This window comes from Sorex araneus, chromosome X (assembly GCF_027595985.1).
Source record: "Sorex araneus isolate mSorAra2 chromosome X, mSorAra2.pri, whole genome shotgun sequence".
Taxonomy (NCBI): Eukaryota; Metazoa; Chordata; class Mammalia; order Eulipotyphla; family Soricidae; genus Sorex; species Sorex araneus.
The window spans coordinates 154,062,726-154,077,031 of record NC_073313.1 but is presented as its reverse complement, the minus strand read 5'-3'; the positions used below and the strand labels follow the sequence as shown (position 1 = coordinate 154,077,031).

The following is a 14,306-nucleotide window of genomic DNA, read 5'->3' as shown; positions in this document are numbered from 1 at the left end:
TGGGACAGGGCAGGTCTCATCTCCTCAAACAAGGATCTGAACTTGGACCACTTCACTCCCCTTGAGGATGGACCCGGTGGCTTCCACCAGCCCTTTCTCAGGTTGGACCAGGCCTTCAGCTATGAATTCTACCTCCTCATGAATATGTAAATTACATGAGGGACACTGAGTTAAATACAGATGTGTCTGTGTCCTGACAACCTCACACAGCAGGCATACCCACAACTTCAGGGGCCCTTGAGTGCACAGCCCACACCATGGACTGGACCTGGAGAATTCTCTTCCTGGTGGCAGTGGCTGCAGGTAAGCATCCCCATTCCTTGGGCTGAGGGAACGGGGCCAGTCAAGTGGAGTCCACCAACTCCTGTCTGCTGTCCACAGGTGTGAACTCCCAGGTACAGCTGGTGCAGTCAGGGGCTGAGGTGGGAAAACCTGGGACATCAGTGAAGATCTCCTGCAAGGCGTCCGGATACACCTTCACCAGCTACACGATGAACTGGGTGCGGCAGGCCCCGGGACAAGGGCTCGAGTGGATGGGATGGGTAAGCCCTAGCAGTGGTGGTACAGGCTACGCACCGAAGTTCCAGGGAAGACTCACACTCACTGCAGACAAGTCCAAGGACACAGCCTACATGGAACTGAGCAGGCTGAGCACTGAGGACACGGCCGTGTATTATTGTGCGAGATACACAGTGTGACAACCACATCCTGAGTGTGTCAGAAAACTGAGGGGGAGGCAGCTGTGGCGGGTGAGGAGATGACAGGGACGCTGATCCTCCTGACTTCCTCCTCAGAGAGTCAGGGTCTGAGACTCAGAATGGGGCTCACAGGGCAAGGCATCACTTGAGGGGAAGGCTCAGAATCTCTCCCTGTCCTTCAGCAACAGCCAAGAGGCAGATGGCTTCTCTCGAGAACATCTGGTGTTATTAATGTTTTCTTCTAGTATAGTTTAGTGGCGTGTCCCAGATTGTATTAGAAGCAACACATGTAAGTTTCGGCTGGGATCATTGGAGGTTCCTGAACAGTAGGTTGACCCATGGCAGACTCCCGATGTTACATGGTTTGTTTGAAATTCTGTCTCTACAAAAATCCTTTTCTCTGAGGTGAAATCCTGGTGTTGGCCAGAGCCCCTTCTGGAGTTTCTGTGGAGCCCTGAAACTTTGTACATGTTTGTATCTCTATATTGCTGAGCTGGAATCCTTCCACTGCACGAGGGGCAGTAGAGGAGATGACCATCTATGAAAGGGACCATGGTCACATTTCTCCAATCACGTGGTGGTAAGAAAATGGTCAGGGTCATGGTCTGTGAAGTCCTGATGTTGGGGGCATCTCAGCCCAGCCCAGGGGAAGGTCGTTACCCAAGCACAGACACATGGTCTGGGGTGTGCCCAGGAGGGCTGGCAGTAGCATGGACCAGCAGACAGGATCTAGAGCGAGGCCTCAGGTGCTGCTCCCTGCACCCCAGGGTCATGCATACCGGCTGAGTTTACCTGGGGTCTGATCTAACCAACTGACCAATATTCCTAGGAAATGTATGGTATCGAGTGAGACAATAATTTTGTGCATGCCTTGTTATATGGGAATAAATAATCACAATTTATCACTTGCTCTCAAATTGCTATCGAGGACAAACATCCGAGCTCAAATGCATAAGTCTCACACAGTCCACCAGCAACATCTGTCCCCACACTCCCTGCCCACCCACAGTACCAGGGTAGAATTGACCTCAGACCCCTATTGGAGCCTTTTCCTGCCCTTGGTCCCCTGCCGATCACTGTCCATCACATGGAAAAGCCAGAGGAACCACCTCAGCACATGGCACCCCAACACTTCCCTCTTTGCCACCCCAAACTTCCTCAATCTAGGGCTTGAGAGAAGCCGTGTCCACCCAGAGGTTACCTTGAAAAGAGGCATCTGGTACCAGCTCGCATCAGACCTGGGGCTCAGAGCCCCTATACTGGGCTGCACACAAGTCCCCACCACCCCTCCAGGGGTGCAGAGCCCCAACTCATGGAGTCACTCGGCCCAGCACAGCTTGTACCCACCTGTCACAGTCTTGGAGACACGGTTTCCCAGTGTTGTTCATCACCCCAGGAAGATTTCTGACAACACTGGGAAACAAAGAGTTAAGTTCTATGGGCGCTTTCTAAGAGGTAACATGGTAAATATAGAATGTTGCTGAGAAAGGGGTGAGGTCTGTGGGCAGGGTCCTATATGTTGGAATATTTCCCCTTTTCCAGCTGCCTTCTGGAGTTTTGTCACAGAAACCTTTTGTCACAGAAACCTAGCTGATCTTTGACCCCCGCAGATCTAAGGGGCTAGCCAGGTTTGATTTGACTTTGTAGATTCCAGGCTCTGGCCCAGCCTAGTCTTTGGAATGTAAATTTCAGGTGCTGTCTAGTTTGTAATTGACATGTAGATTTCTTGCTGCAGCCCGGCCTGGTCTTTGGGATGTAAATCCGAGTGCTTTCAGCCCAAAGAAGGCTTCGGTTTTGTTTTTGTATCTTCTTTCCGGGGGCCTAGATTAAGGGCCTGCAGATACAAGAGAATTATGTTGCCTCAATGTTCTTCCTGTAAGATCTTTTGGTGCCTTTGGTGACGTCAATGTATTGCGCCCTGTGGAAGGGCCATGATCAATAAAAGGGGTTCAGAGAGAAGGTGAGGGGGCTGAAAGGTGTAGAGAGGACGGAGAGTGTATAGAGGGAAGACTGGAATAAACTGCAAGTGAGACCAACCATCATGGCTCCGCTCCTTCCTTCGCCTGCCATCAACCTCCCCGGGGTGGGGGAAGCGGCCGGAGGCTACCGAGCTCGGGTGGCGGGAGAGACAGCTGCTGCCCTAGGCCCTGTGCCTGGCTCGGTGCGGTGAGGCGTCCCTTCCCTCGCCCGCGCCTTTTCTTTTTATTTTTATACACTATAAACGCTTTATGCTCCTTCTCCCAGAGGAAACAACCCTGAGATAAATTCACTGCAGAAACGTTGCCCCTCAGTCCTGCAGTGCAGAGACGCTTTGACAGAGAACAGCTTCCCTGGGCAGGTTAGCAGGTGAATGTCTGTAGTGGCCGCTCCTGCGCTTCTGATGACCCTTGGTGTAGAGCAGTGAGAAGGGGCAAGTCAGGACTCTCAGTCCACGAGCCTGTGAGGCCCCGGCCCCGTGCTTCTCTCGTGTGTCTGTCATGTTTCCTTAGTCCTGGCGGTGACCCTGCTTCAGCTCTGTTCCCCTGGGGCCGGTCCCGCGCAGGTGTGTGCTGACCCTCTGCGGGGCCTGCTGACCACATCCCATGCTCTGCCCGCCATTGAGATGCAGGTCAGTTTCTCACTGCAGTTGCCTGTCCTGCTCCAGAACTTCACGGGACCCTCTCCTGTCCTGGGACTTGATCTCACTGTCACTCCACATGGTTCCGTGTGCCCTGAAGGACAGGAACAAGATTCTTTGCTCAGGGGCAGAGCAGGGGAGGGAGGATAAGCCCAGGTCTGGGGTCCGTGTTGTGACTCTGGGGTTGGAATATCAGCTCATCGTTCCTTGACACCACCTGTGTCCCTGAGCCCCCTAGCACCTGCCCCCATTACTCCTCATCTATCTCCTCTTTCCTCCCCTCAAACTCTGGGACCAATCCTTTAAATCTACCGTTTAAACCACTGCATTTCCTCATCCAGTTGACAGAAACACCACATATAAAAACGTCCCCATGTGTTCATCATTCACCTGGCTTACTTCATTTAACATGATATCTTACGGTTCCACCCATGTTGCAGCAAATTTCATAAATTCTTCATTCCTTAAAATAATTTTAAAGTCTTTCTGTTTTGTGACTGAGAAAAACCAAAGTGAATGATCTGGACTTTCATTTCTAAGGTTTTTTTCAGTATCTGTAAGATACTACTAATTAATATCTAGAATACTTTACTTAAAATGAAATTATTACAAACAAAATATTTTATTTAATTTACATCTGAAGGCATGGAACACCGATGAAATGATTCAAGAATGAGAAAAATATCAATGTAATATAATGACACGAAAATAAAGCAAAGAGGTTAAGAAACTCTTAAATTGAAGTTGGTGCTTGGAACCTCGTTTTCACAGAGTTAAGAAGTGCCCATTGGTTTGTTGGTGTAGCTCTAGGAAAGAGTCCTATCCTTGTGCTCTCATCCAAGGACGGGATTGGGTGGGGATTGTCTTTGTTCCTGGCTTGACCTCACCCTCTCACGTGGACCTCATCTATAAAATACTGGTGAGTTAGCAATTCACAGATACATCAGTGTGAGGGCTGTGCTCCCAGCACTTTTGTGGGAGAAGGTGGAGTCAGAAAATCAGAGCTTTAATACAATTATTTTCAATAGTCGTGAGGCAGGGACCATAATTGAAACCTAGCTGACTTTGAGAGCAAAGATACACCTCAGGGATCATGCCGCTCAGAACTAAGAGACCCTCTAACTTCCTAGTTCTTCCCCATCACACATTAAACTCTGCAAACCACGTACCCATGTACCAGTTTATATCCATCACGGGCACCTATTCCTCTGCAGAATTTTCCACAAACCGCCAAGCAATCCTCAGACTAACCTGGTGCTGTACAAATTCTCCTTGATTCTGTGACTTTCCCTGGACGCAGCATCACACCCACAGGTTCCACTCAGTTCGGGAAGATCCCACAGGCTTCAACTACTGGAGGGGATCTTACGACTTCATCTTTAGTGAGATTACTGTGATCAACTTGACCACAGAATTTAGAAAATGATTATTGTTTGAGAAATGCTAATTTATTTCCCTAATGTTGAACTGAAGGTGAGCAGAAGGAAGAGATGCACAGGTCAGGTGAGAGGAAGGCGATAGAGTCAGTCTCTCTCTGGCACCCCGCTCTACTGAACTTCACCAACCCATGATCTGCTTAATCTCCTTATACTGAGTTTAATGGAGATAATTGCAGATATGATTCTTAATGCGTTTGTCATTGTTGACTGACCTCTCTCCCCACTCAACCTTATCAAGAACATGAAATTTGAGGATTAGAATCTAAGTTCCTCCCTCCCCTCACATGGTGACCCCACTGAGCAGCTCTCCTGTTCTGGTGACCTTCCACAGTGCCTGTTAGACATTAAAAATGAACCATTATATCTTTACTAATCAATAAAGACATAATGCTTCAATGTAAGTAACAAATACTGAAACTGTGTTTCTTACTGTGAACCTCACTCTCATCCAAGGATAAACTTATTACATGAGGATAAAATTGGGGAAACTGTGAGAGTGCGACTGTGGCGGACCAAGGACTGGCCTGCAGGGGGCGCTCACACCTGCTCAGCAGAGCTGCAGGCCAGGAGGAGGAGCACAGGGCTGGGAGGGTTTCTCACCAACAGTCCCAGTTTCCTGTTGGAACAGCAGCAGCAGAAACTCTCTGATGACTGGTCAGCAGGATTGTGTGCCCCAGTGCGGGTCTCTGTCTAATGCCCGAGTCACTGTGAGAACTGACCTACTCAAGGCAGCCAAGACTGTATTAATGACGGCTTCTGGGCATCAGGACCCTCATCCGCTTTACAGTGGACAACTGCATGTGCGTTTGAGTGGACTCAAATAGGCCTTTCTGTCCACACGCCGACCCTGCTGCAGACAGGACTTGAGGACACACAGGGCCGATCAGCCTGGACTTCTGCAGCCCAGGGCTGTGTCACACCACACTGTCCCCTCCTGTGACCTGTCCTCAGGTGAGGTGGAACCCACCTGAACAACCTCTGCCCTCCACGAAATTCCCCCCCACTCTGTGCTGACCCTGAGGCCCAGGGGTTGGACTCCTGCTCACTCTCCCTGCTGAGTCTCAATTCGTCTCTAATGTCCATCTCTGGTGTCTGCCCTCATGGGGCTGCAGATATGTGACTCTCACATGGGCTGGTGAGGCCTCACCCCTGCTCACCCACAGGCCCTGCAACAGGGACTCAGGGTCAGGGAGGCCACCCATGGCTCCTGAGCCAGGAGCCCTCAACAACCCACACCTCGTGGAACAGAGAGAATTGAGGGGGCCACCATATGGTGTCCAGGGATGGGGGGCTGGTCACTCACACACCCCCTCTGCATGCTGACTCCCCCCATCTGCATCCAGTCTCTCTGAGGGACAGGACAGGAACCGTGCAGGTCTCTCCAGGGTGCTGTGGAAACCCTGTTCACTGAAGTGAGAAATCAGTGCTGGTGACCCAGAGAGCAGGTAAAGGACCCTGTACAGTGTGAGTCTGTGCATTGAGTCCAGAACCCAAGCTAATGGACTGAGAGCTTAGGACCCTCCACTAGCTCTGCCCTGAGTCTCTGCGGGGTCGGGATCTCTCATGTTCACTCCATGAAGAGGGTCCTGAGGCTCAAGGCGACCTGCTGGACTCTGAGCTGTCTGTGGAATTGAGCAGAATTAAGTGCCATTGACCAGGCAACCCACAGCAGGAACCACAGCACAGAGGCAGAAGCTTCTACCTTGTCCCAATTATGAGTTGCTGGAGGGGGCCCCCAGGTCACAATTTTGAAGAGGAGGAAGAACAAGAGAGCACTGCAGACAGGAGCAAGATCCACTGCATTCTTGTCCACCGCTGTGACCTGGAGAAAATTGCTCTTCGCAGGAAGGAAAACTAGTCCTAGATTTTCCCCGAGCTCTATGGGTTTGTGTCTTTCTCACAATGAATAATTTCAATAGGAGAAAATCAGTAAAGAAAATTGACTTTTATTTAGCAAATCTGTGGAAGGGGAGGGAGAGACAGGAGAGAGACAGAGAGAGAAACAGACAGAGACAGAGTTAGAGAGACAGAGAGACAGAGATAAAGAGAGAGACAGAGACAGAGATAGAGAAAGAGAGAGAGTCACATGCATGAGAGAATCGGGCTTCTGGACAGGCAGAGAGAGCTGAGGGTCACGTCTCAGGAGGGGAGATGTGAGTGCCTTGTGTGCGGGCAGAATGGGTTCTATGCTCGCTCTCTTCCCTGTCCCATGTAGTCTATATCAATATCTCCCTACCTGCCCACTTGGAACGTTCACCCAGGGATGAGACCATTGCTTGACATTGTCAGGAAGTCGAGACTAAGACTTTCCTAGTCATCCTTTGATACTCTTTGTGTGGCTCCTGTTCACTCAGGGACGCCTCTCTGTAGGGTTTCTACTGGCGCTAATCAACGTCTTCTCAGGCCTCAGGTGCGTTTTAAGAGCTTTTGAATTCTGTCCCAAGAACTCATTGCCAGGGGGTTCCTTCAATATTTGCTGCAAGACTGCTTCAGCACCATCAGTGACAATGAACAGATCCACACTTATAACAGTCTTTAAATTTCAGAGATTCTCTCAAAAGGTAATGAGCGAACAAGTACTGAAAGATTTAAATGATATTAGATTGTTCCAGCTCTCTGTGAGTTTCACTGGGACAATGACCCTGTGTGCTATATCCCAGGATTTGCATTCACAGTGGAAGAACAGGAGCCACCACACAGGGACACAGAGGGCAGGGGCCTGTCTACAGGGTAGAAGCCCTAGGGAGTGCTGTGTTTGGTCATCAGGGACCTGAGACTCCGGGATTCTCCTTCCCAGCTAACGATTTCCCCTCAGCAATTTCTGTTTCCTGAGACTCCTCAGCACATTTCCTGTGCTACAGGAAGAGGCCCGGCTCTGACAGGGCCCCAGGGACAGGCCTGAGTACTCTGAGCACAGTCAGCACCTCCGCCAAGGGAGCCCACACACCAGCCTCCCCCGGGTCCCCTCCTTTCTCTACAGAAGCTCCCCCATGCAAATCTGCACTCAGGACCCAGGATTAAAACCACGTTCACACTCACCCCAACTCGGGCTCCCTCTTCCCCTGACACAGTGTCTGAGATCATGGACCTCATGGGCAGGAACGTGCATCAGCGCTGGTTCCTCCTGTTTCTAGTGGCAGCTCCCAGATGTGAGTATCCCCTGGACAGAGGCTCCAAGGTGGCCATGGGGCCTCTGAGCCCGTGACTCACTGTGGGTGTCTGTCCCCAGGTGTCCTGTCCCAGGTACAGCTGCAGGAGTCGGGACAAAGCCTGGTGACGCCCTTGCAGACGCTATCTCTCACCTGCTCGGTCTCTGGATTTTCTCTAACCAACAAAGCTGTGCACTGGGTCCGCCAGGCCCCTGGAAAGGGACTAGATTGGATTGGTGTTATATGGAATACTGGGGTCACAGCCTATAACCCAAGTCTTCAGTCCCGACTCAGCATCTCCAGGGACACTTCCAAGAACCAAGTTTACCTAAAACTGAGCAACTCACTGACTGAGGACACAGCTGTGTATTATTGTGCAAGACACACAGTGAGGGCAAGTCCCTGTGAGCGCAGACACAAACTTGCTGAGTGAAACAGGGAGCTGCAGGGATTCGTGTGACCACCAGTGGGCGCTCTACTACAGGCACTCTGGGCGGGGGAAGAGGGGCTGTAAGGGCTCACTTCTTCCTCTTTTGTTGAAGTATATGAAGAAAATTCCATTATCCAATACATAAGCTTTAGTCATTATTTTCTCCTCTATTTCAAAATTGTTTTTTCTTTGTCTCAGGGTATACTGGAGATACGTGTGTTTTTGTGTAATGTTGTTTGATTTTCAGTCTTTAAAAAATACCTTTAAACAAATGAGGCTTTCCCCCTTTTGTTTTTGTTATTTTTACTGAGGAAATAGTCTGAGAACTGATGCTAATGGGTCCCAAAGTTCCTGTGCTTCTCCCAGCACCAAAGCCCCACAGACCCCACACTCTACTGTGGGCCCTGTGTTCAGCTTCTTTTCCCAGTGATCTGAGCCCCCACCCGACTCCTCTTGGGAACCCCAGAGTGTGGTTAGGATGCAGGGGCCATTATCATTGGATCCTCTCCATCCCCACGCTCTGTTCTCTGTGTACCACAGGTGAATGAGATTGTCTGTGTTTGTCCTTCTCCCTGGACTTACTTCATTTAATCTGGTATTTTTCACTTTCATCCATGACTTACCAAACTAAAAATGTTTCACCTTTTCTTATATCTGTCTAGTGTCTCATTGTGTATTTTCACCACAACTTTTTCTCAATTAAACTGTCATTAAGAATTAGGATAGTTTCGGATCCTGAGCTGCGGCACGAGAAGCAGACCCTCCGCGCCTAAAGACTGTGATCCTGAGGTCTCCTAACCCATTTTGGCACCAGAGCGGATTCTTGCAGCCATGCATTTTGACTGTGAACTGAGCTACAACCTCGTGTAGCCCGGGGAGGGATTTTCCCTCTCCACCCTGTTTTTTCTGAGAGAAAATGGCGGCAGCGGCAGCACCCACGTGGTGAGAGCCACCCTCTAAGACCGCTCAACCCGGAGGTAGGACTTTCTTTAGTGACGTAGCCTGTAGGTGGTCCTGGGACGGGGGGCGTTCCCGGCGCACCTTCCACCCAGAGATGATCCAGAGCCACGGACGAGAAGCAGACCCTCCGCGCCTAAAGACTGTGATCCTGAGGTCTCCTAACCCATTTTGGCACCAGAGTGGATTCTTGCAGCCATCCATTTTGACTGTGAACTGAGCTAAAATATTAGAAACCCATAAGTCTCAGAGTCTTCACTCTCAGCAATGAAGAGAAATTATTAGATGATGCCTATTCAGCAGGCCTGATTGTTGGGGAAAATTTCCAAACAATAATAGTGATTTCTGTATGGAAATATGGAATGCACTCAAAGTATATAGAGAATAAAGGGAATATCTTTAGCTACGTAGATGGGGGGTGGGGTGGGAGGGGGGTGTATTGGGGTTCTTGGTGGTGGAACGTGCACTGGTGAAGGGATGGGGGTTTAATCAGTATTTGACTGTGACTTAAACCTGAAAGCTTTGTAATTTTTTTTCTTTTCACGGTGATTCAATAAGATATTTCTTATTAAAAAAAGGAATTAGGATAGTTTCCATACACTTGCTGCTACACTAAACACTACAAACGCATATATTTACATATGTCTTCTCAAGTTAATTTTTTCTGGATTGGGTGTAGTTTTCTGGGTGCAATCACTTGGACACATCGAAATTGATTTCGATAGTTATATTAAAATAGTTTTATAAAAACTTTTATTTTATCATCACTGTATCACTGTCATCCCATTGCTCATCGATTTGCTCAAGCAGGCACCAGTAACATCTTCATTGTGAGACTTGTTACTGTTTTCTGGCATATCAAATACGCCATGGGGAGCTTGCTAGGCTCTGCCATGTGATGCGTGAGGGATACTCTCTGTAGCTTGCCGGGCTCTTCGAGAAGGGCGGAGGGTTCGAACCCAGGTCGGCCGAGTGCAAGGTAAATGCCCTACCCGCTGTGCTATCACTTCAGCTAATCACAAAAGTACAAAGCTATTCTTGATTGTCGAAATTTTATTTTCACTTCTTTTGAGAAATCTCCTTACTATTTTTCATAGAAATTGAACGAAACATTGCCATTCCAAACCAACCTTGAAACCGCGTTCCTCTTTGGGGACGTCCCAGCCCACACTAGTCATTTCCAGTTTTGATATCGGCCATGCTCGCTGGGCTGAGAGGATCCACCACTGTCCTTCTGATTGACATTTCACTGACGTCACTGCTGATAAACACTTCTATGCCTACCGGCCACAGTGATGTCTCATTTAGCGAAATCTCTATGCATGTCCCCACAGCATGTTATAATGGGGGATTTATAGTCAGGGATTTCCTAGTGTGGAGCTTTGTGAGTGCTCTCAGTATCTTAGATACTAGAGCTGCAGTTATGATGTGTGATGGGTAAACATTTCCTCCCTTTTCATCTGTTATCTTTTTACTTTAGTGTAGTTTGCCTTGCCATGTAAAATCCTTAAAAATGATTAACTTTTTGGTTGTTCGTTTGTTTGATTTTGCTTTTTTTAACATTTATTTATTTATTTTAATTTTATTGAATCACCATGAGATAGTTACAAGCTTTGATGTTTGGGTTACAATCTCAGAATGATCAAACCCCCATCCCTCCACCAGTTCATATTCCCCACCAACAATATCCCAGGTATACTCCCCCCAACCCATTTCCCACCCCCCCTGCCTCTATGGCAGACAATATTCCCCATACTCTCTCTCTACTTTGGGGCATTATGGCTTGCAACACAGACACTGAGAGGTCATCATGTTTTGTCCATTATCTACTTTCGGCACACATCTCCCATCCCAATATATTCCTCCAGCCATCATTTTCTTACTGATCCCTTCTCTGTTCCATCTGTCTTCTCCCCTCTGCTCATGAAGCAGTCTTCCAGCCATGGGGCAATCCCCCTGGCCCTTGTATCTATGTCCTTGGGTGTCAGCCTCATGTGATGTTATTCGATATTCCACAAATGAGTGCTGTCCTTCTATGTCTGTTCTTTTCTTTCTGAATCATTTCACTTAGCATAATACTCTCCGTGTCTATCCATTTATAAGCAAATTTCATGACTTCATCTCTCCTAACAGCTGCATAGTATTCCATTGTGTAAATGTACCAAAGTTTCTTTAACCAATCATCTGTTTTAGGGCACTGAGGTTGTTTCTAGATTTTAGCTATTGTGAACAGTGCTGCAATGAATATATAGGTACAGAAGTTATTTTGACTGTGTTTTTTTGCATCCTCAGGATATATTCCCAGAAGTGGTATTGAAGGGTCATATGGAAGCTCAATTTCTAGTTTTTGAAGGACTGTCCATATTGTTTTCCAGAAAGGCTGGACCAGTCGGCATTCGAAAACACAAAAGCAAACAGTGATTTTGGTTTCAATGTGATTTCCAATCAAACTTAAACTACTGATTATAGCTCTCAGGTCAATATTGAGACCTCTGCCTACATTTTTCTCAATGTTCTTAAGGACTTTGAGCCAATCATTAATGAACCTAAAATTTAATTCTGTAGTGGATGTGAGACATGAGCTCAGTTGCTTTTTATTCTTTATTTGTGCACTTTCCTTCAAGCAGCCACTGCCAACAATTACTCTGGTAGATCGAAGGAATTATCTCTGGGCTCCAGATTTCATTCCAGTGTGTAATCATTTATGTATATTCCTATAACAGACACATAGTTGACACAAGATTCAGTGAGGCCCTGGCCAGCACCAGAACCCACCCTGATCATTCCAACCTAGCTCAGGCCTTGACAGTCACACTGAGATTACGTCACAGGCACCTGTGGATGCCTGAAGTTGTAGAGTCACAGCACTGGTCATATATTGTGAGCAGAGCACAAATCTATGTCCAGATCACCCACCACCTACACCCCTAGATCCCACGAAGCACCAGGAATAATAAAAAACAAATAAATATTATGATTTCAATGGATGGGACCAAAACAAGTAAACACTCAGGTACACTGGAACATTCAATGCTCTCTGTGGAAGGCCTGAGAGTAACAGTTCTCTCAGTGGTCACTGAGCCTAAGAAAACACTGACAGGAAGACTCAAAAATCCCAGTGAAGGAATGAAGGAGTTAATGAAAATATCATTTCAGGGCTGGAGGCATGGTGCAGTGTGCAGGGTGCTTGCCTTACACATGGCCGACCAGGGTTTGATTCTGGCATCTTATGTTGTCCTCAAGCCCGACAGAAGCCTGCCCCTGGGTACAGAGCTAAGATTCATCCCTGAACTTGGTGTGGCAACAAAAAAAATTAAAAAACAATTAAAACATCATTCCAACTAAAATAAAGGCACTTAAGTATGGACTTGAAGGGGCATGGAAGAAGGCAAAAATGGAATCGAGGGCTGGGGTTCGAGCACTGTGTGTGCATCTTGTTGCTGTGCTTGGTGCTGTAGTGAGCACAACCACACAAGCATCTCTCAGGGTAATGCTTTTCATACAAGTACCCAAGGCTCATCTTCGTGTGGAAGGTAAGTCTTAAGGTCCCAAACCCCGTGTGGAAGGTAAGTCTTAAGGTCCCAAACCCCGTGAATCACCTGAGAAACTACTGGGGGTCATGAATCCAGTGTCAGTTCTGGTTTGATTTGTGCTGTGGAAGCTGGAACCGCACCACAGACTGTGCCTTTTGTACAGAGAGCTGAGGGGAGAGCAATACGCTGTGAAGATATGGGAGGGAAGTGTCCTGACTCCAAACACCCCATGATTCGTGTTCTTCACAATTCCACATCTGAGATTTCACCGACAGTCTATAACGTGTTTGCACCCAGCATGGATGGTGACTTTAGTTTTGTGCGTGTGGTCAGCATGAGACAAGCATTGTGGATTTCCAACAACACACACTCCAAGTGCAGCAAGACACAAGATTCACTGATTTCTCTCTCCCCCTGGCCTGCATGCTGCTCCTCCTGACACGCGTTTCCTACATGTAGACAGAAGCTTCGGTTACCTTCTTCCCACTCAAGGGCGCCTGTTGATTCATTTCTCTATTTCACCACTGATCTCTGACTCCCCTCCCTCCAGACCCCCCAGACCCCTTCAGCCCAGGACAGCAGTGGCTCCTCTTGGCTTCCTGACGTGGTTGGTGCCAACACTCTTCCCAGGAGCACCGGCTCCTGCGCTCAGGATCTGCAGCTCTGGGGTCAGAGTGGAGAGGAACAAGGTGAGCATCACCCTGAGGGGTTTCTCTGTTTCCTCTCACCTTACAGTGCCCAGGGAATAGCACGCCCACTCTAGAGACTTCTGGGGACAGAGGGACAGGACGACGGTCAGTCCTGTCAAACAGATGCCCCGAGCCAGTTTCCCAGTGCCAACACCAGGATCCCACACCCCCATCTGCTTGAGGTGACAGCGTTTCAGAGAGACATTGGCAAGTGACTCATCCCAGGAAGGCCCAACTGCCCCCGAGCCAAGATCTCTTGACTCTGGGCAGGAGGGGGTCAGACCGAGTCCTGCCCTGCCCAAGGCCCAGTACTCGACCCACCCGCATCTGGCTCTCGCCACTGCCAGAAAATGGCACGTCTTCAGGATTGATCTCAGAGATGCCAGAGAGTTTCCTGCACTTGAGCACCCAGCTGAAAGCCTGAGACCTGCCGCCACCTATGCAGCTGTGCAACAATCCCAAACTCACAGGGTTGCCAGCCCAGGAGAAACACAGAAATTAGATGGGAACATTGAGTGGAAGCCCGCTGGGCTCATGAGTGAAACACTACCACAGAAGGCCCAAGAGCACCAACAGCTCAGGAAATCCTCAGGCAGGGATTGTACCAACAGCATTAGGAGACAGATGCTGTAACAAACAGTGTAAGGTCAATTAATTAGTGATGCTCAGGGAGCTGGCTGGAGGGTTGGGTAACTGGGGACGTTGGTGGTGGGAAGAGCAGATTGGTGGTGGGATGGTGTTGGCATGCTGAGTACCTGGAACAACTGTATTGTGAAGAACTATCTAAATCACAG

The 14,306-nt window shown here is 48.6% G+C and overlaps 2 gene segments (V, D, J or C); both read left to right on the top strand.

Moving 5' to 3' along the window:
* The first annotated feature begins 257 nt into the window (after positions 1–257).
* On the top strand, positions 258–698 carry LOC129399993 (immunoglobulin heavy variable 1-8-like). The segment is given in 2 exon segments: positions 258–303; positions 382–698. Coding segments are annotated over 2 exon segments (363 nt in total).
* Positions 699–7,836: 7,138 nt separating this feature from the next.
* On the top strand, positions 7,837–8,336 carry LOC129399806 (Ig heavy chain V region MC101-like). The segment is given in 2 exon segments: positions 7,837–7,903; positions 7,984–8,336. Coding segments are annotated over 2 exon segments (420 nt in total).
* Positions 8,337–14,306: the final 5,970 nt, after the last annotated feature.